The following is a 27926-nucleotide window of genomic DNA, read 5'->3' as shown; positions in this document are numbered from 1 at the left end:
CAAAAATGATCCATTTTCTATTTAGTAGCTGAAACTGATATTTAACATTTGGATTTTTATAAGTGGTCAAAAGGATATAACTTATGAACTAAAAAAACACTAAATGCAGGCCCTAATCATGAATGATAGGTCTACCCATTAGTATCTACACTGCAGCTGAGTAAGATATAATTCTTAGCAGATATCCGTGTGAAGTTTATGCAACCGATTATGTACATTGTTAGAATTATTCTTTGTATTTGTAAGATGAACACCTATATATGTATTTTGGAATATTTTATGTGGTATGAAAGATGAAATATTAGCAAAAAACCCACTTCTATTCCTGTCTCGTTCAGGGAAATAGAAAAAATGTTTACTGAGGTTTTACTATTACATCCTATTCAGAGCAAAGTTAATATCAGTTTAACAAACTGTTTATTCTTTCATTATTTTGTACTATACAGTTACTATAGCCTTTTTGAGGACAATCTCTAGGCTTAATTCTGTTCCTGAGTGAAAACTTACAAGTGGAAAATGTCATAGATACACCAGTCAACCCCTGTTATTTCACCTTGTCTTTAAAAGCACGAGTGAACCAAACTAAATAAAACACAAGGACACAAACACTGCATTTTCCTCCACCTCCAACACCGGATTAAGTAGTCAGAACATCTACTTCATACTTTTTCTCAGTGATTGTGAAGATTAAACATTAAGTTTAGAAATGCATATAAATTAGGTGAATATGATCATATTAAGTTAATTGTTTTGTGAATTGAGTAGTTCTAGAATTGCACCAGAATAAGGTAAAACGTGAATACATAAGTGTTAAAAAAAAAAAGCTTACGTAAGTGCCTTGGTTATCTACATATATGTTTTCAAAAATCTTAGATGTTTTATTTCCCCGTTTCACTTATTCAGTATTACTAAGTATTTGAGTTAGGGTTGTGCCTATACCGCCGGTGTCCGCCAGGGGAAGCTGTTTCCACATATTTCTTAGCCAGAACAGGTGTACCCGAGTTAAAGCAACGCGGAGAGCTCGCGTGTTTCCGTCGTGACTCGGTAGTTATCCGTTGTGGATGTGGGAATGCGGTTGCCGGAGGCTGTGAGCATTGCTGGACACTCGGCGGAGATGTACGCACGGGAGCGGGTGCTCACAACAGCTGGCTGTTGTCCAAGTTAGCGCGCTGTCTTGAGGGATGTGGGTGAGAGCCCCAGACGACAAGGAGTCGGCAGGAGCAGGGCCGTAGGGTGTTTATTCCCCCATTTTGCCGGGGATTTTCTACCTTTGTCGGGGTGTACGGAATGGGAGAGAAGCCAAGGATTCCCCAGCAGCGCTATGGAGCCACGCACTGCAGACGGCGTGAGTACAAACGCAACAGACACCAGGAGAGCCCCCAGGGGAGTGGGCTAGTCACTGCTGAAATCCCTCATCAACTTTTCCACGACCTATTTTATTAATCGGTTCTGCCGCCAAAGCTCTCAGCACTAAAGCAGGGACAGAGAGATTTATTTTTGTTGTTGTTTTTGTTGCTCAGGTGTTCAGACAGTATTCAGACTAATTAGTTCATTGTGTGCATTGAGCTTGAGTACAATAACTCGACACACCTGCTGACCGTTAAAGACCGGGCTGTGGGCTGCCAGTGCCGCGCCTGGCGACTCATCAGCGGGTCGGAGGATTTTCTTTTGCCTTTTGTTGCTACGGCGGTTGCTACTGACGACCAGCGTGTCCAAAGTCGTAAACAGACGGACTGACTCCGAATAACGGACAGAGCCTCAATACTTATAAGTTCTGTCCGATAGTTTTGGATATCGGGGGATGGGTGTCTGCCTTTTCCTCCACGCAGAGTTAAATTGTGACCTTCCCGTAGTGAACACAAGGACAGACGGACAGTCACAAGAGTGTGTGACATGGTTACCAAATGTAACACGACCTCCTGGGTCACAAAACACAGTCTAACAATGCAAAATTTAGGCCTCCCATGGTGTTTTCTTTTTCTTATGTTTTTGTGTGTGTGTGTGTGTGTGTGTGTGTAGACGCAAGAGGGGTTTCCTAGGATTGAGTTAACTACAGCCAAGTAGCCAGATTACTGTGGATTAGCAGGCATTTAAAATAGTCACGTTATCCCACCAGCCCTGCTTTGCAGAGTCAGCTACAACAACACATTTTAGGCTAACTCCAGAGTATTTGCGGGAAAGAAATGATACCATGTAAATTGGCACGAGTTGCAGCGGGAAGCAGGCTTCATCTGGTGTAGCTTTCTATTGCTGCTACACGTTGTGAGAAGTGTTCTGGGGGTTCGTCATGCAGCCTAAATGAAAGGTCAAATGGTTCACGCAAAGCCAGAAAAACGAAGCATGATTCAGCTCCTGTAGGGGCTTAGACTCCAGAATGACCTTTTTGCTGTTTGATCTCGATGCAGATTAATGCTTTTTTTTTTTTCTTCTTTAATGGATTTTATTTAAACAACATTACCTTTTCACAAGACTAGACTGGCAAGAAAAGCGGTGCTGCTCAGACACTGAGCAAACACAAGAGTATGACATTTAATTTTGAATGACATGGAAACAATTTCTTTCTCAAAAAAAGATTCTGAGGTCTCAGCTTTTCAGATGTGACGAATTTCTGATTTTCTCTGTTCATTTAAAAAAGTTAAACAAAACAGTTAATTGGAGGGAACTACGAAAATGGCTCGGCATGTTTAAAAGGTGAAATTGGAAAAAGTCTGTCATACGTGAGCTTGTAGGAGAGCTGAAAAAGTATTTGACGTTCTGCAACTCGACTGGGGTTCATTTGTTTAAACTGATTTTAATGTCCTCTGTTTTATTTCCCCAGTGTGAAAGGTGGCGGTGAGATGAAATGCAAAGCATCTGACCCTTAACTGCAAATCTTTTCTTGGTGCAGCTGCACAAAGAAGTGAAAATAGAGAACAGCATCAAGGTACTGTTTTTTTGTTGTTTTATCACGGTGTTTTCATGGTGGATACATTTTGCTAAAAAGTAGTAGATTTAGTGGAGTAGATTTCCTTAATTTAAAAAAATAACTGATGAATATTTGCCTCCATTGCCACAGTTTTTGCATGATATACTTGTGCACGTGTGTACTGTGGATCCAACTGAAGCATTTAAACTAACGTCCTTGCTTGCCAGTTGTGGAGTTCGTAAAGCCAACACAGCATCATGTTCTACGGTTCTTCCTCTGGGGCCAGTATGTCCCTACCATCCAAGAGCCGCCTGAAACGCCAGAGCAGGACCTTCACGCAGGTACTGCAGCACGTTGGGATTTTGCTTTAAAAAGATCCTGTTGATCAGATAAAAGTCAATCAAGTGCATCTTCCATAACAGCCTATGCACTTTTTTCCACAGTTTTAGAAAAAATGACGCCGATCTTGACCTAAATTGAACTCTGAAATCTTTCTTTTTCCATGCTCCACCTCTCCACTTCATAAAATTTTGCCATGTAATGTTTAAAGTCAAATGGATTGCTGTCATACCGCGACTCCAACAGAGAAATAATACAGCAAATAAATATGACAGCCTCTATGCTTGTTTAGCAAATCATGAACACCCAGAATTCCAGTTTTACATTAATTCTTGAGCGTATCTCTAAAAAAACACATTCGATATTGTTGTCACACTGGAGGCTTGACTGTCTGATTTGATCCTGACTAAAACGTTTCAAAACACAACTGGAAGAATTTTCATGAAATGTTGCTATAGCTGGTGACAAGAAGATGAATCCTAATGGCTCTGAAGATAAATTGTTGATATTTATTTGTCCTATTATACTGTATTTTATGACAAATACCTGCAGGACTAATAACATTCCCAGGAGCCTTAGCTGTGCACTTTGCACTAAACAGTAATGAAGAGTGCACCTTACACCTGCTTTATGCTTGCATTTTTATTGTTGTAAAGACGCTCTTTGTCAACACGCAGCATCGCAGACAAAATACTTTCTTAACAGGATTTCGATTTCTTATCGAAGTAAAAACGTGGTAATATCATTACCCTTATGCTTCAGTGGTTGGTAGGTTTTTCTTGTTGTTTTTTAATGCTCATTCCATCGCTGGGACAGCTGCTGTTCAAGAATATGTGGTGGTCTCTAAATCTAGGCTAATAGAGACAAATGATGAGCCTGGTCAGACATCCAGATAATCAAATAGGTCTTTTGTTCTTTAAGTGTACATATACTGCATCTTCAAAGCAAAAACCCTCTGTACTCCATACTGTACTTAACATCTGGAATACAGTGGCTCTGCAGTGCATTCACTGTTGCTTGTGTCCACCAGGTTTTGTACCGTACTCTGAGCTACAGAGACCGTGTCCCAGCAGAAACTGGAACAAACACCCACGGGGGCCGACGCTCAACGACTGAGCCCCCAGAGCGGCCGGCGGACGACCCATCTGAACTGTCCACGCAGAGCTCGGCCCCTGGGGTGCTGAAGATTTTTGGGGATGAAATCTGTGCTGGTGCCAACTACAAGAGCGTCCTGGCCACGCCACGCTCCAGCGCTCAGGAACTCGTGAAAGAGGCCCTCGATCGTTACTCACTAAACAAGGATGCGGCCCGCTCTTACGTCCTGTGTGATGTGATCGGACGTTTGGAGGGGGGAGGGGGGATTGGAGGGGTTGGGTGGAGGACTGAGTGCTTGCGAGCGCTAGGGGACAACGAGAAGCCGCTGTTGCTCCAAGAGCTGTGGAAACCACGAGAAGGACACGCTCGCAGGTTTGAGCTGCGCAGGAGGGCAGAGGTTGAGGAGCTCAACGCCAAGGAGAAGGATACCATCACTGCTGGTGAGGGCAAAACGCAACTTATCAAACACTCGCGCACACACTCGGAGATAGAAAGGTACGCACATACACAGACACAGACACACAACAGCTGGTCTAATTCACTTCCTTTCTTAACTTGTCAAACTCAGCAGAAAAGCACAGCTCGTTAGCTCCTCTGCAGTGTGTGTTTGTGTGAGAAAGAGATGCAGAATAAGAGCTTTTGTCACAGCTATTATCCTGTAGAAAGGATATTGTTCCTGTGTGGTTAGTGTTTTTTTTTTCCATTAATGTGGAGGTGTTGCACTGTGAAGAAGCTGTATTTCAGTAGGGTTTCTGTTAGAAACACACACACTCGCATGTGCAATAAAACATTTTTAAAAAAACACACATGCATGCAGATTCACACGTCCCAGCAGTGCTGTGGAAGTGCATGGACAGCTAGTCAATTGATTGAGTGAAAGCTGAAGCCTTTGATGCCTGAGTGTGGATTGGTGCGGGCACTCTTTTGTTTTTATGAATGACACGTTTCTACTACAGTAACATGAACCCGTTTGAATGAATAACTTGTGACTTTGGATCTGCAATGCAGCAACATCAGCTCTCATCCAGACTGTGTCTCTCTTCACGAACCATAACGTGACCTTTATATGTAACTCTTTTGCTTATTCGAGAAAAGTAGGCTTTTTACACTCACTCATGTGAATCCTATTGAGGAACTAAAAAAAAAACCACTTCGTCAAGGGGTGCAGTGGTTTTCAAAGCAAAAGGCTAAATACTTTCAATCGCACAGCCACACTGAATGCTCCAGAGCTGCCAACATTTCTCATGAAGCATGTCGGGGTGCTTTGGTTGCTATGTCAACTTCTTTGCTAGTCAGAGAGTCCGCCAGCTCACGCTTGTGCGGCTTTATCTCTTTTGTTTTTGTTGTCTGGTTCAGATAGAGAGCTTATAGAAATCCCAAATTCTTCAAACAACACGGTTTTGTTGCGAGAAATTCTATGAAAAGGTTTGTGTGTTTCATTTGGTCACGGGGCTGTAACTGCCTCTGTTTATAGATATGAAATATCCCCATCATGTACCAGTTTCCTGAAGAATTGTTTGAAATTAGCAAAAAAAAAGAAGAAATGTATCAGAACTTCACTTATTCTATCTGACTTGGCAACATAAGGCAGATTTCCAAAAAGAAAAATCCCTATTTTGCAAAAATATGTATGCAATATTAATATATCGATTGAGTAGGGTTTTGCCTGTTGCTAAGAATACTTGATAAACACTCAGGGGAATGGAAATACCTTTATCCATCAGGTCTCGCCTGGAAAAGATTAGAATGACTTCTATTTCCGGCCTTAGCCGGCAAGAAAGACATCACAAGACTGACCAGTGTCTTTCCAGATGTGAGTTAATATCCCGGATATTCCGAAAAATTAAAATAATTCCTGAACAAGAGGTTTCTCAATTTCTCTATTTTGGTTGTCCGCTGCAGTTGTTGTTGTCTTCCTCCTCAAGGTTTGTTTATGGTTTGGATAACCACTTCTACTGAATTACAGCCACTGACAGCTCAGCTCATACCACCACCATGTGGGAACATTACACAGGCTAGTTAATTAGCTTTTAAAATGATGCCTTTAGATTGACTTCACTGTAGTCTGTAAGGATGCAAGCAAAAAAAGTTTGTTTACCAGGATTTTAAATGACCTGGAATGTCTCCATTGATTATTCAAAACATTGACTTTTTATCCTCATCCAAGTCATAGTTTGTAAGATACAGTCTGTCCAGTCTGACACAACAGTCATTAATCCCTCACATTGCAGGCTAAAGAAGTAAGTGATATTTAGTAACCCAAAATCCATCGGAACGTCCTTTAACCTGGAGCTGGGATGTCTTTAATGGCCCTCTTCAGCTCAGTCCTCAGAATTTCAGCATATATCCTGTTAAAATGATCAAGTGATGGCTCACATCAACCAATCTTAATTGAGAGGAACAAATTGTGTCAGTAACTGGACTCTATTCATATTTACGGGGCCTTCTGCATACCTACATTTCCATGATCAACTCCTTAATTATTATACCTGCGCTGTGAACTGTGAACACAGAGATTCGGCTATTTTTATCTCCCTGCGATGTGAACGATGTGTTGATTGACGACATGACGCAACTGTTAGCAGATGGTGTTTGTCTATGTTTGTGAGACTCTTAACCTCATTTTGTCCCAAAGTGTTCACACAGTTTGTCATGTATCTGTTATAAAGTTTATTTTCAAAATTCTCTTCTTTATGCCATTGGGTGCCCATATTTGCCCCATATTCTGCCATTCAGAGACATCTGAGAATTCTGGCTCAGAAACATGTATTTGCAGTGAACTTTGTCTCTTTTTTCATACAAAGCACCAGCTCATCTTGGTCAGAAACTTCTAAATAAGATAAGACGACATTACGACAAACCATAGACATGACATTTACCATCTCCCGTTTATAGTATGTAAAACCACATCAAATGTTTGTATCGATTGAAAAACATATGGTAAAACCCCCCTTTTTGGTTTGCATTTGCAAGAGTTGGATTCCAGCTAGCGAGGGCAGCCTTGGAGGAACAATTACAGGTTTATTCTACAAGTGGGATGTGTTCAAGTTAAGCTAATCACTGACATTTTGATGGAGATTTAAATAGCATTCATAACCTACTTTTTGTAATCCCAATCACCAGGTTCACATGTCAAATATTTTGTCAATGTTATTTAGGGTCATGGAAAAAAGCTTCTTAGAAGTGTCAAAAAGTGTGGCCCCAAAGTTTTTTTTTTTTCTACGACTCCGCTCACATATAGGATGGGATGCTGCACAGTGAATTCTGTGCTGTGATGTTCATTAAAAAAGTTTGAGTAAAAAGAAAGATGTTTGTCCTAACTTGTCCATAAACATGGTAGTTATACGCTTCAGGAAACCCGATTTCCGGCCAAATGCTAATGTTAGTGGTCCACAGCCACTAAAGATCCCACTTTAGATCAGCAGCTTGTAATTGATAATCATTTGTGATCCAATTCAAACTTTAGACACTTAGCTAGATAAGACGGTGACATGAATGCATATTCTCTATTTCAACTGATTTGTTAAATGAAGTATAGGCTACGATTAGCCTTAACCTGTAAAAGCATTCTTTGCTTTGTCTGTCTGTTGTTTTTTTTTTTTTTTAGAGACGCATCAATCCACTTTTTTTATTGGCTCCGATCCCATTTTGACACTTGAGTCTTGCTCTCTGCAGATACCAATACATTACCATGATACCAGAGCTCATAAACATCATAGAAAACGAATAATCAATAGCCGGAATGTCACAAAGTCAACGCAAGTAAATGAAAGTGAACGTTTAATGCATGAAGATGATCTGGATGGGTATACCGCTGCAGTTTTCACCTGTATTTATAGTTGGTTTTATATTTACGTCAGCTCATCTCATCTCTTCTCTCATATCCTTGTAAGATACAGAACATCTTTGTCCTCTCTGCCACTCTGAACACACTGAGATCTTATCGGCCACCACATTAATCAGATGCTCCTTAACCTTCATAATGCTCTGATCATTATTTTTGCTGTGATACAAACTGCAGGGAAGTTTTTTTCCCCTCTGTGCCTGCTGTGAGGCGGGAAGGGCAGTGCTACACAGTGCTATAGAAAGAAAAAGTTGCTTTTTAAACGTCTTAGCGTTTCACGGTCTGTAAATCTCTTAAATGCAGTAGCATACAGTTGGTCATACTGATATTCAACCACCAAGTGTGCTGAATGCAGCTTTACAATAGAATAATTGTGAATAAGTTCACATTTTTACAATGCTAGAAAATGACATTAAATATTGAATTGACATCTTTTAAACCATCTTTCAATGGAATTAACAAGACTGACTGGAATTTCACTTGTGTAGAAAGTTAAGATGCAGCAGTCTGTCTATTTTTCTGGGATGGTAAATAAAGCCTACCTTTGTTTGGTGTTTTCCACCAGCCGGCATTTTGGTTCAGAGTTAGTGGTTGCTCGGTCAGAATAATGCAACGGAGAAACAGTTCTTCAGCCTTCCTTTAGTCAGCTAAGGTTCATCCTCTGGAAAACGTCAGTGAATGTCTGCTGTGAAGAGCTCTCTCCTTGTTTGTTAAAAACTCAACTTCCAGCCCTTAGAGTGTACGACAAGCTCTCTTGTTTCTACACCAAAATATCCCCAGACGAAGACGCATTGAGCTTGTAGTCTGCTCCCTCTGTAACCGGCATCTCTCTGTGGCATGTCTCAACTCTTATTATCATTAACAGTCCTGATTCTAGTCCTGATGTTTATGTAGATCAAACGAGGATCGGTCATCAAACATCAGTATCAGAGCCTAATGCCGATATTGGATTATATACATATATATATATTTATATATATATATATATATATATATATATACATATATATATTTATATATATATATATATATATATATATATATATATATATATATGATCGCAGCAAAGAATACTTTTTGTGATAAAACAACTTACCAACTATTACACATTAACACGTGTTTTCATTTTCACACTAACCTTTTTCTATCGTGTTTACAAAGCTCACCCACCCTGGAGTCTCTCTCTTACACCTATTGTCTCTCCCCCCCCCCCCCCCCCCCCGTCCCCGCTGTAACTGTGAGCGTGCATGATCATGTGTGAACTGTGTGTATTCTCACATACAGTTTTACAAAACGAGATCACACGTTAAAGGTTCCTTTAGGATTTTCACTGTCAAAGCAACCACATCACAGCCAAGTGCTTGTTTTTATCCCCCCAGTTTATATGGTGGAGAAAGTTGACTTTGTGCCCCAAGTTATGTTGACGTGCTGCGCAGTGTGTCCACTGATCACGTGACAAATAATTGTCTGTCAGGTTATCTCGTTGCACTCTGAATGAGTTAGTATGCATGTTATCGGCGTGTCATCATATTGTTTCCACTTTGTATGTATTACGCCAAGTGACCTTTAGTCACCAGCTTGAGGCTCCTCTCATGGTAACACGTCTACATGCAAAATTATGTACAAATGAATTGACATGATATGCCCGGCATGGTGAAACATCAGTGCAAAATTCATGCTGGTTTAGTGTCCATTGCTTGCATATTGCAGAATTCCTCTGTAATTGGTCACTACTAAACTGTTCCAAACTGTTTGCATAAAAACGGTACGTTGGTATGAAATTTCGAATATCTGGATGACAGCAGGGTGTCCCAGTCAAACGAGTGCAACAACGCTACAGAAGTTTGGTTTAAAGTTTAATTGACAGTTAAATGTTTTGTCCCATGAAATGGACAAATAAAGCCTCATTATATTCCACATCCTCACGATTGTACTTTGTTTCACTTCACAAAAAAAATGGATGCCAGTGTAAGATCATTAAGCTGATCTAAATGTTGGCATTGAGAAATTACACTGCAATTACAACTTTAGTAGTTTGCAAAGAAACCTAATTTGACAGTGATATGTTGGAGGGGAAAACCTTTAACTGTGCATCTCTCCCTACTAACTGCTGACGTGTCTCACTCCACAGTGCATGTGTGTGTTTGTGGTGTGTGAATGGTTTGTGTGTTTGGGGGTGATTCTGTGCTTGGTGTTTGGGTTACGGGGTTGTTTTCTCAGCCCACCCCCCGACTTCCCTGCTAACCCCTCCCACCTTGCTGTAGGGCCCAGAACCTCCCAATTCCTGGCGGCTCTAATGGGTCGGTCTGGGCTGGGCAAACACAGAAGCTCCCCCCTGCGGTCTGGTCGAGTGGTACAGTCCAGCTCTAAAGGTGGGGACTGGCCTCAGGTAGGGTGGCTATCAGTCATTATCATGAAGACCACCTCTACCTGCGTTGTCACCCCCATGTGCCAGTGTGAGTAAATCTGTGTGAGCCATCGCATGGCCTCAAAGTCCTCAAATTCAAGTCACGACGAGCCACTCAGGTCACTTTCATCGAGTTCACTGTTTTCAGCCACATGTGCTGCTCCATCTTGCACCATTTACTTCATCTGACTTTGATTCACTTCAGCCTGTATTTGTGTTAATTGTTGGCTTCCACTCAAATCACACATGAATGTCGATGCACTCGTGTCACCACAGCTTCAGAAAGAGTTTCAGTCCGACTTCCTCGGCTCACTCATTGTGTCAAACATTCACATTAACAGTACAGTTAACAAGTTGAAGCACACCTGCTTATTTACCTTTCACTTTCTCTGTCTTCCTCTCACTCTTTGTTATGCTCCTCTTGTTCCCCCCTCGCCATTCCCTCTCCCTCATAGATATTAATGCCCAGGCTCGTAAGCTCCAGAGGAACAGGGCAAAGGGGACGTTGACCCTGCCCCGCTCCAGCAACTCCTCCTTCTGCCGCAGCCTCAGCGAAACCAGCCTCAACCAGGTGGGGCATCCTGCTGACGCCCAGTTTGGATGATTGATTGTTGTTATTCGCTGAACTGTTTTCATACTGCCTTAAATCTTACGTGCATGTGTGTTTATATGTGTGTGCGTGCATCTGCAGCTTGGAGTGGGAGAGGAGCCCAAGCGTTATTACTCCACCCTGCCAGGACCATTAAGGGGTCGAGAACGTGATGGAGCCTCCAGCGGCAGGAGGAAAGAGGAGGGGAGTCAGGGAGGTGGAGGGGTGAGGCACTCTTTGTACCAATCCCCACATCTCCTGCTTCTGCAGGGCTACAATCGGCAGGTGAGGGCAGCTAAGAGGCACACGTGTTGAATCAAACCGCCGCTGTGTCTGACTCTGTGTCCTACATGTTGCAGGACTGTCTGGTTTACCTGCTGAACAGAGAGCAGCACACAGTCGGTCAGGAGACTCCTTCAGCTCGCCCCAACATCTGCCTTTTTTCTCCTGACATCTTGCCCCTCCACTGCCATTTGCGCCGAGTCCCGGCACCCAGCCGCCACGCCAACAACAACAATAAGGGAGAAGACCATGCAGAGAGTCAGCGATTCTGTGTTGCTGTTGAGCCTGTACTCAATGCCACGGTTCTGGTGAACTTTTCCCGCTGCGAGCGCTTCACCACGCTGCAACACGGCGACCTTCTCTCCTTCGGAGCTCATTACATCTTTCTCTACAAGGACCCCACGGGTGCCAAGCCCCTACCCGCTCAAACCTTGGCACGCCTCCGCTCGCTGGGGCAGCTTTACGACACAGGGGCGGAGGAAGGAGAGGGCGGGGCTCAGACCTGTAAAATGTGCGGCTCTGTGCTGAAGGACAGGGCAGCACAGGTGTCCTGTGTCTCAGCAGTGAGACGCAGCTTCAAACCGCACCTGGTAAAAGCCCGGAGTGTTGGGACAACGTCAGGAGGGCCTCCTCATTTGCCAGGAGGTGAAGGGTTAGGACGAGGAGGAGCAGGAAGCCAAAAAAGAAGGCTACAGCTGGAGTTTGACCAGGCTCATGAGGACCAGCTGTTGCACAGAATTATCTCTCTCATAGAACCTGGAGGTCTGTGCACTGATTTACAAAGTAGTTCTGTAGATATGTAGGATGTCAGCAAAACATAGATGTTTTTTTTCTGTAATGTAAGCTCTGTTGTGTTCAGTTAAAGCTTTTCTACCAGTTTCAGCTATACATACATAGCAATGACACTCAGCACCAGCAGTATCAAACTTTTATGGCCCTGATGGTGATAGTTGCTTGTAAATATATTTTGCTCTGTGTCACTTCAGTACTTAAGTTGATTAAATAATTTTTCTGAATTAATGCGGCGTGTGTTGTGGCAGCTGGTCTGCCCGTGCGTGCACGGTGGTGAAATTCCTTCGCTGAATAAAACGTGTTTTTTGGCAAGACGGATTTCCACAAAGAGATAAGATCAGAGTTGTTCAGTTTTTTTTTCAGAAAAAGCAGATTGTATGAGTTAGGTTTCCTTTTTTTTTTTGTTTGTTCTGGGTATGATTTAAGATTTAAAAAACTTCTCTCAGGCTGGCTTCACACAGGGAGGATGGTGTGTGTGTGTGTGTGGCATATGTGGGATGCCCTCATTGGCATTTCAGCTCTGTTACCAGATCAGAGCGTCTACATTCGCTTGTGAGACCGACATGCTGCAGTTTGAGACATCTAGAGTTTCAGAGCGTCTTCACGAGGCTTCAGACTTTTTCACGTGTGTGGCAAGCATTAGGGAAGAGGTTCTCAGTAAAATACTCAGCATATACATTTGATGGTCATCCTATTGGCCTGATATTTGCAGCGATGGACCTTTCACTGTCGTTTTGGTTTGTAGGCACAGGCATTTGAAAGGCAGCTTGCCTTTTGTGATGGTGATTTTAATTAGATTTTTGGCAACTGAATGTGACTGTTCTGGAGTTGTAGGTGGGTATCTGTCATGTCTTCACTTTTCAGGTCAGTCTGCCATGAATTACACTAAACTGAGGTTTTACCACCATCACATAGGTATTGCTTTGTTGAAAGCAATTGTGCAGGGAGCTGCTGCACTTCAGCAGAGGCGCAGTGGAAAGGTCGGTGGTGTGAATACGTACATGTTGGTGTGACCCAGAAAAGCACATGCAGTGCACATGTTCCTGGTGTGAAGCCGGCCTAACTTAAAGAGTGGAAAAATGGTGAAATGCCGTTTGATTTGCCTTTATACCTGCAAGTTCTTATTCTTATTTCATCAACAATTCTCCCCTGTTGTCATCTAACCTGAGCAGGTTCTTTGTCTATAAAAATTGGGATGTGTTGGTATTCAGCTGCAACATCTCCTTTCAGAATTTGCATCAGTGCCTGCGTTTACTAGCTTGACCTTCTTTTAAAAAACATTTAAATTATGGTGCACATATGAGTGCTCACTTTCCCATTCCCCTTAACATGTTACAAAACATTGTCCGATTAATAAGCCTGCCCGTTTGACACCTCCCTAATCCCATACGTTCTCAAAGACAAATCTAAATATATCCATATCCCTAAAAGCATGAAGCAGTTCTCTGGTTTCTTCTTCACCTCAAATGTGTGTTTTGTTTTTTGACTGTTTTTTGACCTGTTTTGACTGCTGAAATCTAGGGCACGCGTTGTAAAGCAGTAAGTAACTGCTGTGTGTGACGCACACTGCTGCAAAAACTCCAGGAAGAAATAGTATGATTTAGCTTTATACATGTCTACTAATTGCATACTAGATTTGAATTTGATAATTACTCTGAAAACTACATAATTCAGGTTAAGGTAGTCGGAAAATGCTGCTTACACAGCAGAGACTTGTTCAGGATAAGGTCTTGTTTGGGTTAATCAACATAAAAAATATTGCTCTCCGAATACAGATCTCGCAGCTACGGTGTTTTTTCAGTAAAACACGTGAATTTTAAAGGCTGTAGGCAGCATGCCGAGATATATACCACTACAGGAGAATAAGACGATCTGTTTTCATAAACCCTTTTAATCTTTGTCTTTTGCTCAGGAGACGACCATAAGCTGACACCAGCCTACCTGCTGTGTCTCTGCATTCAACATTCTGCCTCAACCTTCCCTCCTGGGAGTTTCGGAAAACTGCTGCTCAAGATCGTCCGACGAATCCAAACCATCGCATGGGTCAGTGTCAGACTGTGTAACTGTCTGTGATATATTGGGCTCTGCTTAAGACGACCTCATGTGGTGAGAAATCGGTCAGGCATGTCAGGTCAGGAGGATACTTGAGTGGGATGACATATTGCATGTTTTTTTTACTGAATTACACTTATACACGTACACGGTTTGATTGACGAGTTTGTAAAATGAGAATTTAGCAAGAGCCTCCATGTGCGTGTGAGAGTAGCATATCATGAAAAATGTTGGACGCAGCTGTCAGTTTACAGTAGCTAAATTAAACATACAAACAATAAAATTCAGGTTAAGATTCCTGTTACTCTGAGTCTGCAAGGGTTTTGTAAATGATCGTGGTGCTTCTTTCTGCAGCTTGGTGATAACGTCATGAAAGGTAGTTCTCCTACGCACATTCTAAAAGTTTAATGGGAACTTAATTGCTCTGTGTGTGTGTGTGTGTGTGTATGCCTTGCAGGAGAAGACAAAGGAGCTGGCTCAGAAGCAAGCTCAGCAGTGAGTATCACTTTCTTGTGCAGGAAAGAATGAAAGCACAGGCACACCAAATCCCAGTTCTATATGATATGTATGTGGTGCAGTCGTTGAACCCGTCACCCCTTATGTGTGTGTCTGTCTCATTGTAGTCAGGATCCAGCCTCCCTTTCGCTACTTAGCATCTCAGACTTGATCCCAGACCTGCAGACCATCTTCTTCTGGATGTCCAACTCCATCGAGATCCTCTACTTTATTCAGCAAAGAGCACCCGCCTATACACACAGCATAGAGACACTGCAAGGTACACACATACACACAAAGTCTGAATGATGAGTGAGGAAACAACTTGGCTGAAGAGCCATTACTCACACTGACATACAGTAGATAATAATTCAACTACAGGCTTCGCTTTTCCTCTCACTGTAAACCTCTAAAGTGTGTCTGTGTCTCATCCGTTTCTAGGATCAAAGGAGTCGTTGCTATCGGCGACCATATCAGCCAATGAGGAAGCTATGACTATCTTAGAAGAAGTGATCATGTATACTTTCCAACAATGTGTCTACTATATCACTAAGGTAATCCGTCACCGTGGCGATGGTGCCATCTTCCTAACAAGCAAGACAATTATCATCATGTTTTTAAAAGCGAGCCGGATGAGTAATAACCCTCCTTTATTCACACGAGTGCCTGATTAAGTTTTTACACACACACACACACACTTACAATGAATGACTGGACAAGGTTAAGAAATTGAAAAGTTAAACTGATTATTTAATTACAGGACCTGTATCCCTTGATGTACAGCACTTTGGTCAACAGCAGTTGTTTTGGATGTGCTCGATAAATAAAGTTGACTGTTCTGTAATTTCAGATCACCTTCATGACGGTACATTGATGTCTTTGTGTGTTTGTGTCCAGGCTCTTTATGTAGTATTGCCAGGTTTGTTAGACTGCAATCCGTTCCCAGCTGACAACTCTGAGCCCTGTTGGAAAGGAATTGGGTTTCCTGAACCCGTGCGCAGGGTCCTGCAGGTGAGCATGTGTACAGTGCCCTCTATAACGTTTGGGGCAAAGTCACTTTCTTCTTTCAGGTCCCCCCTCTGCTCTATACAGGCGTGATTAAAGTGCACAAGCCAGACTTTGTTTTGAAGGGATTTTCATATAGACTGTTCCAAACATAATGGGAACCCGTATTTTATACTCAGTTATTGTGAAAGTTAAATGAATTAATTCAAGGACTGGGCATTGTCATTTATAACCATGTTTTAACCACAGCTCTGTTTGAAATAATCAGGTGTGTCAACATTGTTCAGTTAAACAACAAAACCATAAATATGCAAGATGCAGATATTGCTACAGCAAACACTTGTCTGCAGGACACCAGAAGGTTCCTTCTTCCAACTTAAGTCTGTTTACAGTGTACGTATGCCAGATTAATTTGGTTTTCCACATCAAACCACAAGTAGCATACTGGACACTGGCTCCAAAACAGTTGTTTTATCTTTAGGTGCAGATTTGAACCCATTCAGACCTAAATTGTTTTTAAAACAATCTGAATTATTCTTTGGAAAACTTAACACTATCCACTGAAGGGTATTATATCTCAGCTTCTGAAAAAACGCTGTAAACATGAGATAAAAATGATGTAAGAGATAAAAAGTATTTATTGTGTGCATTTTTGACCTTATGTATGAATATTGTAAAAAATGTTCATGTAGCTTGAAAGTGATGATGCAACACTCACTTCGCGTCAGGCTGGAGAGGTAAAAGCAGACGTGTTGCATCACGTCTCAATGGGTTCAGATGAGATTGTCAGTATGCTCAGAGAAACTTTTCACTTTGAGCAGATGAATGAACACAGTCCCCTAATGCTCACATATCAGTCTACAAGGTGAAGGTAAAACTTCCAGAAAAAAAAGAAAACTCAAACCGAATCTGTAAGTGTTGCCAGGTAAGCAGTGGAGAAACCAAAAGCCATGTCTTTAGTGTCGTGTTTGTGTAGAGGTGGAATAGGGACCATAAAAAGAATTCAGTTCAAGAGATAATGTTCAGTTCAGTTAATTTTATTGCCAATTTCTCGAATTGAATATCTTACGAAGACTTCTTTCTATTTTCTTTAAACATGAACCTGTGAAAAGAAAATGTTTTGTCGAGTTTATTGTTAAAGAATTGATAGTGTTTTAATGGATGATTTATGCAACAGAGAGTGGCAAGTAAAGAATGAATAGATATAACACAAGTGCAGCCATAAAACCTTCGGGGTTTGAGTATACTATTTTCCAATTAAGTCAGCGTAAACATACCTTTTATGGGCTGCAACATTAAAACCACTGAGAGGTGAAGTGGGCAACACTTTTTACAATGTGATGGGTCCTGGCTCTCACTTGGAGAGTACATTGACGCATTGCACCGGCCCAAACACTGTTGGAGACCAAGCACACCCCGATGATGGACACTGCACCCTGTGTGCACTCTCAGGAAAACTCAAAGACGGCAAGAAAAAAGCCCAAAAGCTCATTGACACAGTCTCAAGAACCCTCCCCAGACCTCGTGTGTCTGTTCAAATCGGCAAAGCACAACAGTCTGAGACCAATGGCAAATGAAAATGTTGTCTAAGCCAGTCATGAGAAGAATAAGAAAACCTTTCAGTGTCGATTTTTGAGTGGATCTGCTGCCAGGATCCTTATGCCAGACTCCACAGGACACTCCCAGAGGTCACGGGTCCGGGCTGTAAATAGTCAGAACCGTTTTACAGTACGAGGGACTCTACACTATGTTGGGAAAGTAATCGTAATGTTGTGACTGATCACCGTTTATCCTCAGTGAGGAGAGGCAAGAGGCTGGAAACAAAACATTTGTACTACTTTGACATAGATTTCTGTGGACAAATTACACACAACTGTGGCAGCATTGATGTGCTTTTGTGTAACGGCAGTCATTTTCTGTGTGTGCAGGTGTTTCAGAGTGCACAGGAGCTTTTGCAAGGCTATCAGGTTCACCCAGAGATCCAGGCTCAGATGTTTGCTTACCTCTTCTTCTTCTCCAATGTGTCACTGTTTAACCAGTTAATGGACAAAGGTAGGGAGAAAAAACACACACACACACACACCCACTTTCTCTTCCATTAGACCTCCCCGCTGATTCGTACTGCTGTTAGTGTACGTGAGAGACAGACAGCGAGCATGAGTGCCCTTGCGTCCTTGTCAGCATTTTGACAGGGACTAACCCAGATTTGTCCTCAGTGCCCTTCTCCGATCTGCATTCCATCTCTTCCCCCTCCTCCTTACCTTCCTTCTTCCCATCTGGCCATCAGGGGGTGAGAGAAAGAAGAGCAGGAGTGGAACAGGATGGAGGTGAGGGAGAGGAGATAGAGAGGGGAGAGGTGAAAAAGGGCACAGTGAAGGGTAAAGTGCTGGAAGGCTGTTCAGTTGCTTTGATGATCTTGCTAATTTTGTCTTACCTTTCCTAAATGCATAAAATAGTAGTTTACCGCCAAAGATTTCTGCATGTCCAGCCAGCTCATCCTATTTATCTTTCCTCACACTCACAAACATGCCATATGTCTTCATTAGCCTGTGGAGGCAAGAGATCACATGTCTGGCAACGGAAGGAGAAATACCTTTTGTATTTAAGTAGGAGCTACATGTCCTCCATCTCATCCCCCACTCTGTCTGTCTGGCTTTCTCCCTCCCTCCTTCGCTCCCCTTTCCGTCGCTCATTGATATTTCTCTGCTGATGGTGTCCATGGAAACAGGGAAGTGAGTTTGTGGCAGGTATTGCTGACGTTTGCGTTGGGTGCTCCGTGAGGCACACAGACACACACTCTTACAGACATTTAACAATACCTTAAAAGCACTGCACATACACTGTGTTACAATGAAGCTCAGTCAAGGGGGAAAAAAACAAGATTAAGCGTTGCCGTTGGTGTTTGTGAGCTGTAACATCTTGCACATCAGAAACGGATCATAATAGATCGCTCTATATAGTTTGGACTGTTTGATTGAGGGTATATGACGCTTCTTCTGTATTTAAATATGTACGCATGCGTGTTAGTAAACAGCTGCCATGAAGCATTATCACACCTATGCCAAGAGGTTAAGTGATGTCTCGTCTGTTTGAGATGCTTCAAACATAGATTACTGTATTACTAGACATAAGCCTATTACAGAGAGGAGGGTGTGTGTGCGCACATACAAAACATATGGCAGAATATTTGAAGGGTAATGTGTGTATGTAGTCAGCAGATAATGCTGCTAGTTTACCGTCTGCCTGAAGCTTCTCGATACGTATCACTTGTAAAGCGATATTAAATGTGCACAAGCCGAGTTTATGGTTTGAACTTTGATGGTCCGTTGTCCAAAATCCTGATCTTTTAGTTATCTACAAAAACAGATTCCTTTTGTTTCCCAAAAATTTTTAACAGCAGTTTTTGTATTAAATTGGACTGTTGACTTTGGCTTCAAGTACCTGATGCTGACTTTATTAAAAACCTCTGTTTTCACAATTTTTTATTTAAAAAAAATCCCTTCACAGCTGTCCCCTTTAACTGAATGCATTTTAGGATATGTTTTAATCAATTATGGCTTAATCAAAAGCATTGGATTCAAAACATCTCCAGTTACAAGATTCTCATTCAGGAAGCATCAACTTCTCACACGAAATACCAAGTAAATCAGGTTTTACCACAAGCCGTTGTGTCGTCATAAACTAAATTCATTCCCTCTGAAAATAATTCCTTAATTCAAGAGATACTTCTCGTCAGACATGCATATTTTATTCCAATCTGCTTGGAAGTTTTACTCTCTAGCTTCACATTTTTGTCAAAATCTGGCCACTTCAGGCTCCAGAAAGACCCAAGATGGCCTCAGTCCAATGACAGACTCACAGTGACTTTGTCCATATTTATTTATAGTCTATGGCTAGTTTCAGACTTAGTTGTCTGTTCTCACTTTTCATTTTCTGCAGTACATCAACAACAAATCATTTCAATGTTTTGTTCAGTTTAAAACTAGTAAAATAAAGGTAAGGGTGCAATTAGTCAGAATTGTTTGAAGATTTTCTTTTTTGACATTTTTCAGAAAAAGCTAAACAAAAATAAAAGGAATTTGCCTGGTATCATTGTCCGTGTGATCTTCTCTTGGAAATGTCACAGGCGTTCTCATTATGTGGCATTTTTAAAGACCTATGGGTTGATCAGTTTATTAGGAAAATAAATGGCAGATTAATGGATGCACAGGGTTCAGGTCACATGTTGATCTGACGGAAAGTGGCATCACGACTGAGGCAACAACCGGTGGGAGAGTAGGGTTTTACTCGCTGACATAGGATATGTTTATGTTATATGTTTATGCATTTAGCAGACGCTTTTATCCAGGATAAGGGGGTCTTGCCTAAGACCTTGCCTAAGGACCCCTACTGGAGACAATACCTTTCATGCAGGAGATTTGAACGCAGGTCTCCCACATGGAAGGTGGCAATCATACCACTACACTATCCAGTATCCAGGATGCCAACACATTTTGGGTTGGAAATATAAAAAAAGTTACGTAGACAACTGTTTGGACAGTGGACTAGCTACCAACTGCCAGCTACGAAGCAACGGGCGACAAGTGAGTTGGATAGACATACTACAGACGTACTATATGATAGTTACAATTTACATTTCATCTACAATTTGTAGTGGTTGCGTTTACATGGCATTTGCAGATGGAAAACAGTTTGTAGCTTCTCTTTGTGTAGTTCCTGGTGGTATGAAGGTAAAGGTATTAAAAAGAGTATTAGGTTGACAAGAAGCTGTTGGCACTGAGAGATCTTCAATGATTCCAGTCAGAGTCCACTAATGTGACTCATTTTTCGAGTAAGCATTAGAAGCCTTAATGGCTGCAGAGAGGTGATGGAACAACTGACAAACGACAAACAATGGGATACAAGCCTCACATATGCTAGATTTAATGTTTTACTTGCCATAAAACTTTATTTTAGCTCTTTGAGGCGTGAGAGAGAAATAAAGGATTACTTCAGCAGGGAAGCAGGCTGTAGCTCATTTTCTGCGCTGTTAAATAGAAACAATCCGCTGAGCCTTCCTGCAGCAGTGCATTTGTATTCTGCAGGCAGTCGGTGGGTGTTGCCGCTGTTTCACCAACTTCAATCAGAATTTGATTAAAAATTAATGTCTGTATTGTCATCCAGAACACCACAGCGTCATATATTCACAGAAGCACACGGTTTGCATTGCACTCAGACACACACACACAGATGCTGTAATTATCCTACTGTACTTTAGATTAAATACTTAAAACGACAACCCTGTTTGTGCGTTTGTGTGTGTGAAGGTCCCTCTCGGTGTTGGTTCCAGCGTTCCAAGGCGCTGCAGATTCAGGCTTGTTTGCGGATGGTCAGGGAGTGGGCAAGCAGGTCCGGTCTGGGACATCTGGCTGAAAAATTCTTCACCAAACTCAACAGCACCGTGTCCATAGTGGCCACTCCCCCACAACAGCTCACACAGGTGACGCACACAAGCTCATGTCTGCAATACAGTTAGGATTTGTCTTCTTTTGCTTTGATACTTAAACAGAGAAGTCTATCATACAATTACTCCTAAACTATAAAGGCAGGTAGCACTGTTTTTCAGAGACTTACTGTAATTCTCTTTTTACCAACATCAAACTGAAAACTCTGGTCAGCTGTTGATGCACCACACTGCCAACAACAACTTATAACTACCTGAAAATGCTCTTGTCTCCTTTTGTTGCGGCACTTCCGATCAATGTCTTCTCTCCGTCTGCAGCTGAGTTGGCGGGCATTATCCAGTGAGCACCCAAATCTGAAACCAGTCCAGCTCCACAGGATTCTCACTCAGTACCAGCTCACAGCAGAGATAGGCCCTGTCCCAACCTGGCAACCCAGCAGCGAGGATGAGGCATATATATACAGAACAGGTATGTGTGTGCATTTCTCAGTGACTTTGTCATCATGTGCTTTTACCGTCAAAAACATTGGATTTTATCAATCAACAGGCCATCGGTTCAATGATTTGTTGAGTAAATTGTGATAATGGTTTGGACCTCCACCTTAAACACCTATAACACCTTAAATGTGTTATATTTAAAATAGTATTTTCCAGATATACTTAATCACAGGTACTAAAGGGAACTGTAATGAGCAAGTAGCACCGCAGCTGATTTTGAGTTTATTATGTAGAGAACGATTTTGAGACACATAAAGATATTTGGGGTTAAAGTTGCCAAACAGAATTACGCTGACAGAGGACACGTGTGCGTGCATTTGTGATAGCATCAGTTTGTTTATGTTTAGTTGACCTCCTGGAGAGCTTTGAGAACCACCCTCCCATTGTGCTGCCCAGCTCCGGCTTCAGCGTGGATCTGGACAGAGAGTGTGTCGAGGACAGCATCTACAGGCAGCTGCTCTACATCCGTCACTACCTGTGGGGGCTACGCACCAAGACACAAACTCACACCAACACTCCTGGGGTGCACACGCAATCTAATGGAACCAACACAGCGGAGTGGCCGGACATTCAGGTCAGGAAGATTCGCATACACTCACATACCGTCTAATCTAGGCCATGTACTTCAGCAGCTGTTGAGGAGTTCTTCATAATCCCATAACTCAAAGACAAAACCTTCTACTCCAGCCAACCGAAAGCCCACACACAAACCTAGACATGGTTAAATCATGGTTAATCTGATTAGTCTTTAGGCTGTCTAATTAGTGGGAACGGCTGACTAGACCATAATCCCCTGTGTTACAGCAACCTCTTAAATACACATGCGCATAAAGAAGCACATATACATTTACAGATATAAAAAGAGTCATTTTGAATAATACATTCAAACTTTAAGTGTAACTATTAACAAATTAATGACACGTGTATACCAAAAGTGTTCTTTAACCCCACTGTTGAGAGATAGAATGCACTGCGTCCTTGTTTGCATCCTCAATAAGTATCTGAGATCACCTAAAGTCTGTCTTCCATCATAACACAGAGGGAGTTATTAGCTCCAGCTCACAACAGTCCTCGTTCTGGCTGTGCCGGGGATGAGGTGAAAGCAGAGGAGAGAGGACGGGACAGACCCATGGGCCAATCACACACGCATAGCCTCAGAAGAAATGGCACCACTCACCATCCTCGACCTGCAAATCCAGACCCGTCCTGCCTCCTGACCCCACCCAACACTCCACTGTACCCAGAGGGCGGAGGGGGTGGAGGAGGAGGAGGAGGAGGAGGAGGGCCTGGGCCAGTCATCGGCACCAGTGTTCAGACCAACGGCTGCTCCAGCAGAACTGTGGCAGAATGTAAAAAGACCAACGGACTCATCTCCAATGGACTTGAGGGTAGGCTGAATTACACATGAATGCAATACAAAAAAAACACAGTCAGCTGATGAGGACCATTACACTCTAAAATCTGCAAATACAACAGGATCAGTTATGACACTACATGTGACGTTGATCAACTGTCATATCATTACCCAATCATTAATCCCATAGCAGTGTTTTGCATTGGTGTATCCCTGTACGATATAACATCAGTATCAAAGGTACATACATGCTTCGACGTGCACAGCTCAAGTTGGGCACGGTAGTCAGAGACAGACACTTTGGTGTATCACAACATCATCAAGCCTTTTAAAGCACACACTGAAATGGCAAATGCAACCTCTGGTCAAAATCAATGATCAAAGGCTGCATAAGGAGCGATTCTTCTTTGCTTGTTGAAGCACGGTCTCTTGCTAATGTATCGAGTGCAAACTCTGTCGTCTCTTGTCTTAAGCATTTTCGTATTATATTAGCTCAGTAGCTGCATGTCCGCATGTGTGTCAATACCTGTGTGTGTGTGTGTCCTCTGCACAGCAACACTTCATGTTTGTCCAACCCCACAGCAAGACCCTCTGTGTGTTTGTTTCTGTGTGTTTTGTGTTTTTGGGTGTCTGTGTCCTCTGCAGGGTGTATTAGTGGGTGTGAGTTTCCTTTCCCTGTCTCCTCCCCTGGCGCCCCTTCCCTTCCTGATGACTTGTGTGTGGTGTTTGTAGTGGAACTGGACAAGGGACCCTTCGGACTGGGCATGGGACTCATAGACGGCCTGGTGAGTTCATGGCAGAAAAACATTTTACATCTTCTCCAACTTGTCCATGCTCCAGCTGGTGATTTTACTACTCATGCTGATCAAATAAGTTTGGGAAGGTAAAGACAAAATGATAATGTAGCAGCTTCTGGAGCTACACATAGATATAATTATTCCATTAACAGTCATTTGTTACTGTATCAGTTTTCCCTTTGTTTGCATACCGTTACGACACAGCTTCCACGTTAGCTTACTTTTACTGCATGTTGCAGGCTCATGGCTACCAAATGCAAATGCCTCGCTGAACTATAATATCTAAATCTTTATTCCAGTGTGAATACCTTTAAATTTAAGCTGAGAGGTCTTTAAGCATATTAATCATCTGAATGTTTTGATAAAAAGCTAAAATAACAAATGTCATTTGAAAATGTCCACATAGTTTTTTGGCCCTGAGCGTATTTGGCGTTGTTCCCAGCATGAATCGGTTTGTGTCACCTCAACACAATCTCATGCACACCTCTCCCTCTGGCAGCACACTCCTCTTAATGCTCCTGGCATTTACATCCGGACTCTGATCCCCGATGGGCCGGCTGCATCCGATGGCAGACTGCGGATCGGAGACCGCATCCTGGCTGTGAATGGGACCAGTCTGATTGGAGCAGACTACCAGAGGTACGAAGGACGTTACCGCAGCAAAGTTTATTTCCACAAGAGTGTGCTGGTGGAGATGAACGATAGTTCTGGGTGATAGTGATGACAGAGAGAGGAGTCTTCCCCTGAAATGAACCATACCCTCTGCTGTCAGCCTCTTAAGGCAATTGATTACTCTGATTGATTAGTTCAAGCTCAGAAAGTGATGTCCTATTATCATTACTCTGTCTCTGCTGAGCTTCATGTAACTAGACACTCTTTTTCTCTTCCCACTTCCTCCCGTATTCTCCAAACAGCGCGGTGGATCTGATTCGTCTCGGAGGGGGTCGACTGCGTTTCCTGGTAGCAAAGTCAGACCCTGAGGTCTCCGAGAAGATCAGTGCCTCCTCCTGCTGACCACCTCCATCGCCCCGCTAAGACTTGCACAAAACACCCCACAGAACTGAGGAGGGAGGATGACGAGGGACACAGATGTGTGCACCGATTAAACAGGGTACACGGAAGCGTGTGGATGTGCCTACTCCAGGTGAAATGCGAATGTGAAACCCAGCACAGCACAAAGCCCAGCACTGAAACTGGAGAGAACATTGACGACTCCACCCCACCCCACCCGTTTTCCCTCGTGCTGACTCCAACCAAGTCTGTGTGACAGACAAGATCTGAAAGCATTCGCTACATCAAAGGAATCTACACTGAGGAAAGTCGGCTAATGAAGCAGCTTGTATGCAGTCTGATGTCGCCTGAAGCACAGTCGATTCTCCTCGGTTAACCCGTGGAGGATGATCGACTTTTTTCCACCCATTTTACAACAATTTCTATTAGTAATTCCAGATGTAAATGTCATAGCGAATCAACTACCAAGCAGGCTTTAAAAGCTTTCGCTCACAAACTGAGCACAGACTCGGTGTCTCAATTGTTTTATAAACCCGGTCGTTGACAAGTCTCAAAGCACCGTCAGCATCTACTGCTCGGATCAAACTTGTGGTTAAATGTTGACTTTTTTTTTTTTTTTTTAGGGGTGAGTGGATGAAAAAGATGAAGGAAGCAAACTTGAGAATTTCTTTCTGTTTAACATCTTCCCTGGACTTGATTTTCACTGACAAAGATGAGCTTCTGAGGCTTTTTACTTGAGGATGTGCAGCTTTTCTTTTCATTTCTTACATTGTCGTCATCACCTTATGTTGCACTCCGACTTTCCAGATGCTCGGTCCTGGTGTGTGTAAACAGCTGTAAATATTTAACTCTGTCACATTGTTTGGACAGAAAAGAGGAACTGATTTGGGAAGTGCTTTCTTTTGTCTTTCCCTGGAAGTTTTCCAGGTAGTAAATATTCAAACATACCGAGGGAAAGTTTAGTCATGAGTTGAAGATTTCTTTTTTCCAAAATGACGTATTTATTTCTATAAATATGGTTTGTGCAGTGAGGACATTTTTGTCTTTTATACAGAGGCTTTTAATTTCACACATTGCTCCAAATCCCAAAAAGCTTTTATATCCAGCCATGCAGATTGTACAGCATTTGAACACAACTTTCAGATATTTCTACCTCCAACCAAGTGCCGAGGTTATAAATTGAGTTTTGTCTTTAACAATTGTGCAGCTAAAGACAATTTAAAAAGGAAACTTCCAGCCGCAGGCAGCTACAGACACAGCATCCCAGTTGCTCTGCATAATATACTAACCTTACATTTTCCTGCAGGCAGATGGACTGTAAGCTGACACAGATGGTTTGTTATAAAGAAGCATCTGACAAGCTATCATCGTAAACGGTTTAAATGGTTGAGGTTCGCTTGTGATAAACGGAGACTTCGGTCACCTTCCTTTCTTCAGGGGAGCCACTTAGTAAAAACCAGACTTAGTTAAGGAGGTTGGGAGAAGAAAAGTCTTATTTTCTGCTCTTTCAATCTAGAAATATTCTCCATTTCTGGTAAACCGAAGCTAGCAACATCGCTAACCAATTAAGTAGCCGTCTTCGTTGACTGACAAATCACCCATAGCAACAACGACAGGTCCGACTCACTTTGTTGGCATCTGATAAGAGGATTTTCTTACGATTGATGGGCAGATAAAGTTTAAATTTCCAATGCTGTAAGCACAAAACAAAAACAGAAGGCTCATACCACAGCAAATAAAGCAAATTCTGCATGGCTAGATAACAGACGGGAGTTTTAGTTTTACTGCGATGTGGCTGTACCGACCCTGTACAAATAGTCCAGCTGGAACAGTGGTTTAATGGGTCACCTTTTAACAAAGTTCTTATAAAAGAGACATGCATAAATAAATAAAAATTGCTTCAGGTAAGTCGACACCCTGGATCATCTGGAAAAGGGCTGCAGGATAGCAGGTCATGTTTTGTTCGGCTGCTGTGAATTATTTTCACTTTATTGACCAGCCAGTCATTGTAAATGGAAATAAATGGATCATTTGTTGAGTCTGTTCCCAGAGCTCAATGTGAGAGTTATGACTCAGAACTTTAGTAAAAAAAAAAAAAAAAAATAGCAGAGGAATATCACTAAATCCATTTGGAGAAGGTGGAACCAGCAACTATTTGCCAACTTTACTTGCAAGGACTTAAACTGAGATTAATTTACTATTTCCCCTTGAAGTTTGTTTTATTCTTGTTTCACTTTTGGTGAAGTTTGTATAACACGTGATCTCATGCATGTCCACTCTGGTGGTTATTTATACTGTTTAAAATGATGGTACCTAAGAATAAAGATGGTTGGATACTGATTTCATGCTAATTATGGCTTCTCAAATAAGAAGAGATGATGTAATATCAATGAAGAATTTTAATTTGTGCTACACATTTTAACAAATCACAAAAACAGGAACATTTAAAAATACATTATACTTCTCTATTTCCAGAATGTTTTACGTATTGATGACAGTTGTTTTTACATATAGCAAAATATTTTAAACTTTTTTTCCCAAAAAGAGGAAAAAAAAAAATACCTTCTAAATAGCTTTGTCATTTAGCAGATAGAGCAGCATACAATCATTATGCATCTTTTTTTCTTCTTTTTTTTTTTTTTCCTTTCTAGTAATGTGCAACAATAATCACAGAAATCTTTTGCCCGATTACCAGCTAAAAAAAAAAAAAAAAAAAAAACGAAGCCCGAGTGAGGACACTCAGAAATGCTAAAGGCAGAGTGAGAATGAGAGAAGAGAGCGGGGGAGAAAGTGCTAAAGAATATCTAATTAAGGCAGTATCTGTGACAGGATCTGCCGACAGCTTGATGCCTCTGGAGATCACAAACACTAAGTTACTGTGGAGAAGGAGAGAGGTAGACCGGGAGGAGAAAAAGGAAAAGAAAAAGCGAAGGGTTAACGAAGGGAACACGAAAGCCAAAGAGTGCCGAGCCAAAAGGAGAGAAGATGTCAAAAGTACCGTACAGAATGAATAAGTTT

General features: G+C 42.1%; 1 protein-coding gene across 1 annotated transcript; it reads left to right on the top strand.

Annotated features, from left to right (window-relative positions):
* Positions 1-1110: 1110 nt before the first annotated feature.
* radil (Ras association and DIL domains) lies at positions 1111-27299 on the top strand. The gene is made up of 20 exons (XM_072384779.1): positions 1111-1345; positions 2819-2923; positions 3133-3246; positions 4275-4779; positions 11046-11161; positions 11282-11464; positions 11539-12223; positions 14166-14296; positions 14763-14800; positions 14929-15080; positions 15242-15354; positions 15698-15811; positions 17734-17857; positions 21112-21284; positions 21567-21717; positions 22094-22320; positions 22786-23134; positions 23833-23885; positions 24397-24536; positions 24812-27299. The coding sequence occupies exons 3-20, from the start codon at positions 3163-3165 to the stop codon at positions 24909-24911; spliced, it is 3438 nt and encodes a 1145-aa protein (XP_072240880.1). The 5' UTR covers positions 1111-1345; positions 2819-2923; positions 3133-3162; the 3' UTR covers positions 24912-27299.
* The last annotated feature ends 627 nt before the right edge of the window (positions 27300-27926 follow it).

The sequence above is a fragment of the Leuresthes tenuis genome, unplaced genomic scaffold (assembly GCF_036924035.1).
Source record: "Leuresthes tenuis unplaced genomic scaffold, fLeuTen1.0.hap1 SCAF_4, whole genome shotgun sequence".
Taxonomy (NCBI): Eukaryota; Metazoa; Chordata; class Actinopteri; order Atheriniformes; family Atherinopsidae; genus Leuresthes; species Leuresthes tenuis.
The sequence above is the reverse complement of the archived record's forward strand: the minus strand, read 5'-3'. Positions and strand labels throughout refer to the sequence as shown.

Excerpts from the sequence above, each read along its gene's own strand:
- radil (XM_072384779.1), top strand. The coding sequence starts at position 3,163 with ATGTTCTACGGTTCTTCCTCTGGGGCCAGTATGTCCCTACCATCCAAG. Across the intron at positions 21,285-21,566 it reads CCCCACAACAGCTCACACAG|CTGAGTTGGCGGGCATTATC; the intron begins GTGACGCACACA and ends CTCCGTCTGCAG. Across the intron at positions 22,321-22,785 it reads CGGAGTGGCCGGACATTCAG|AGGGAGTTATTAGCTCCAGC; the intron begins GTCAGGAAGATT and ends ATCATAACACAG.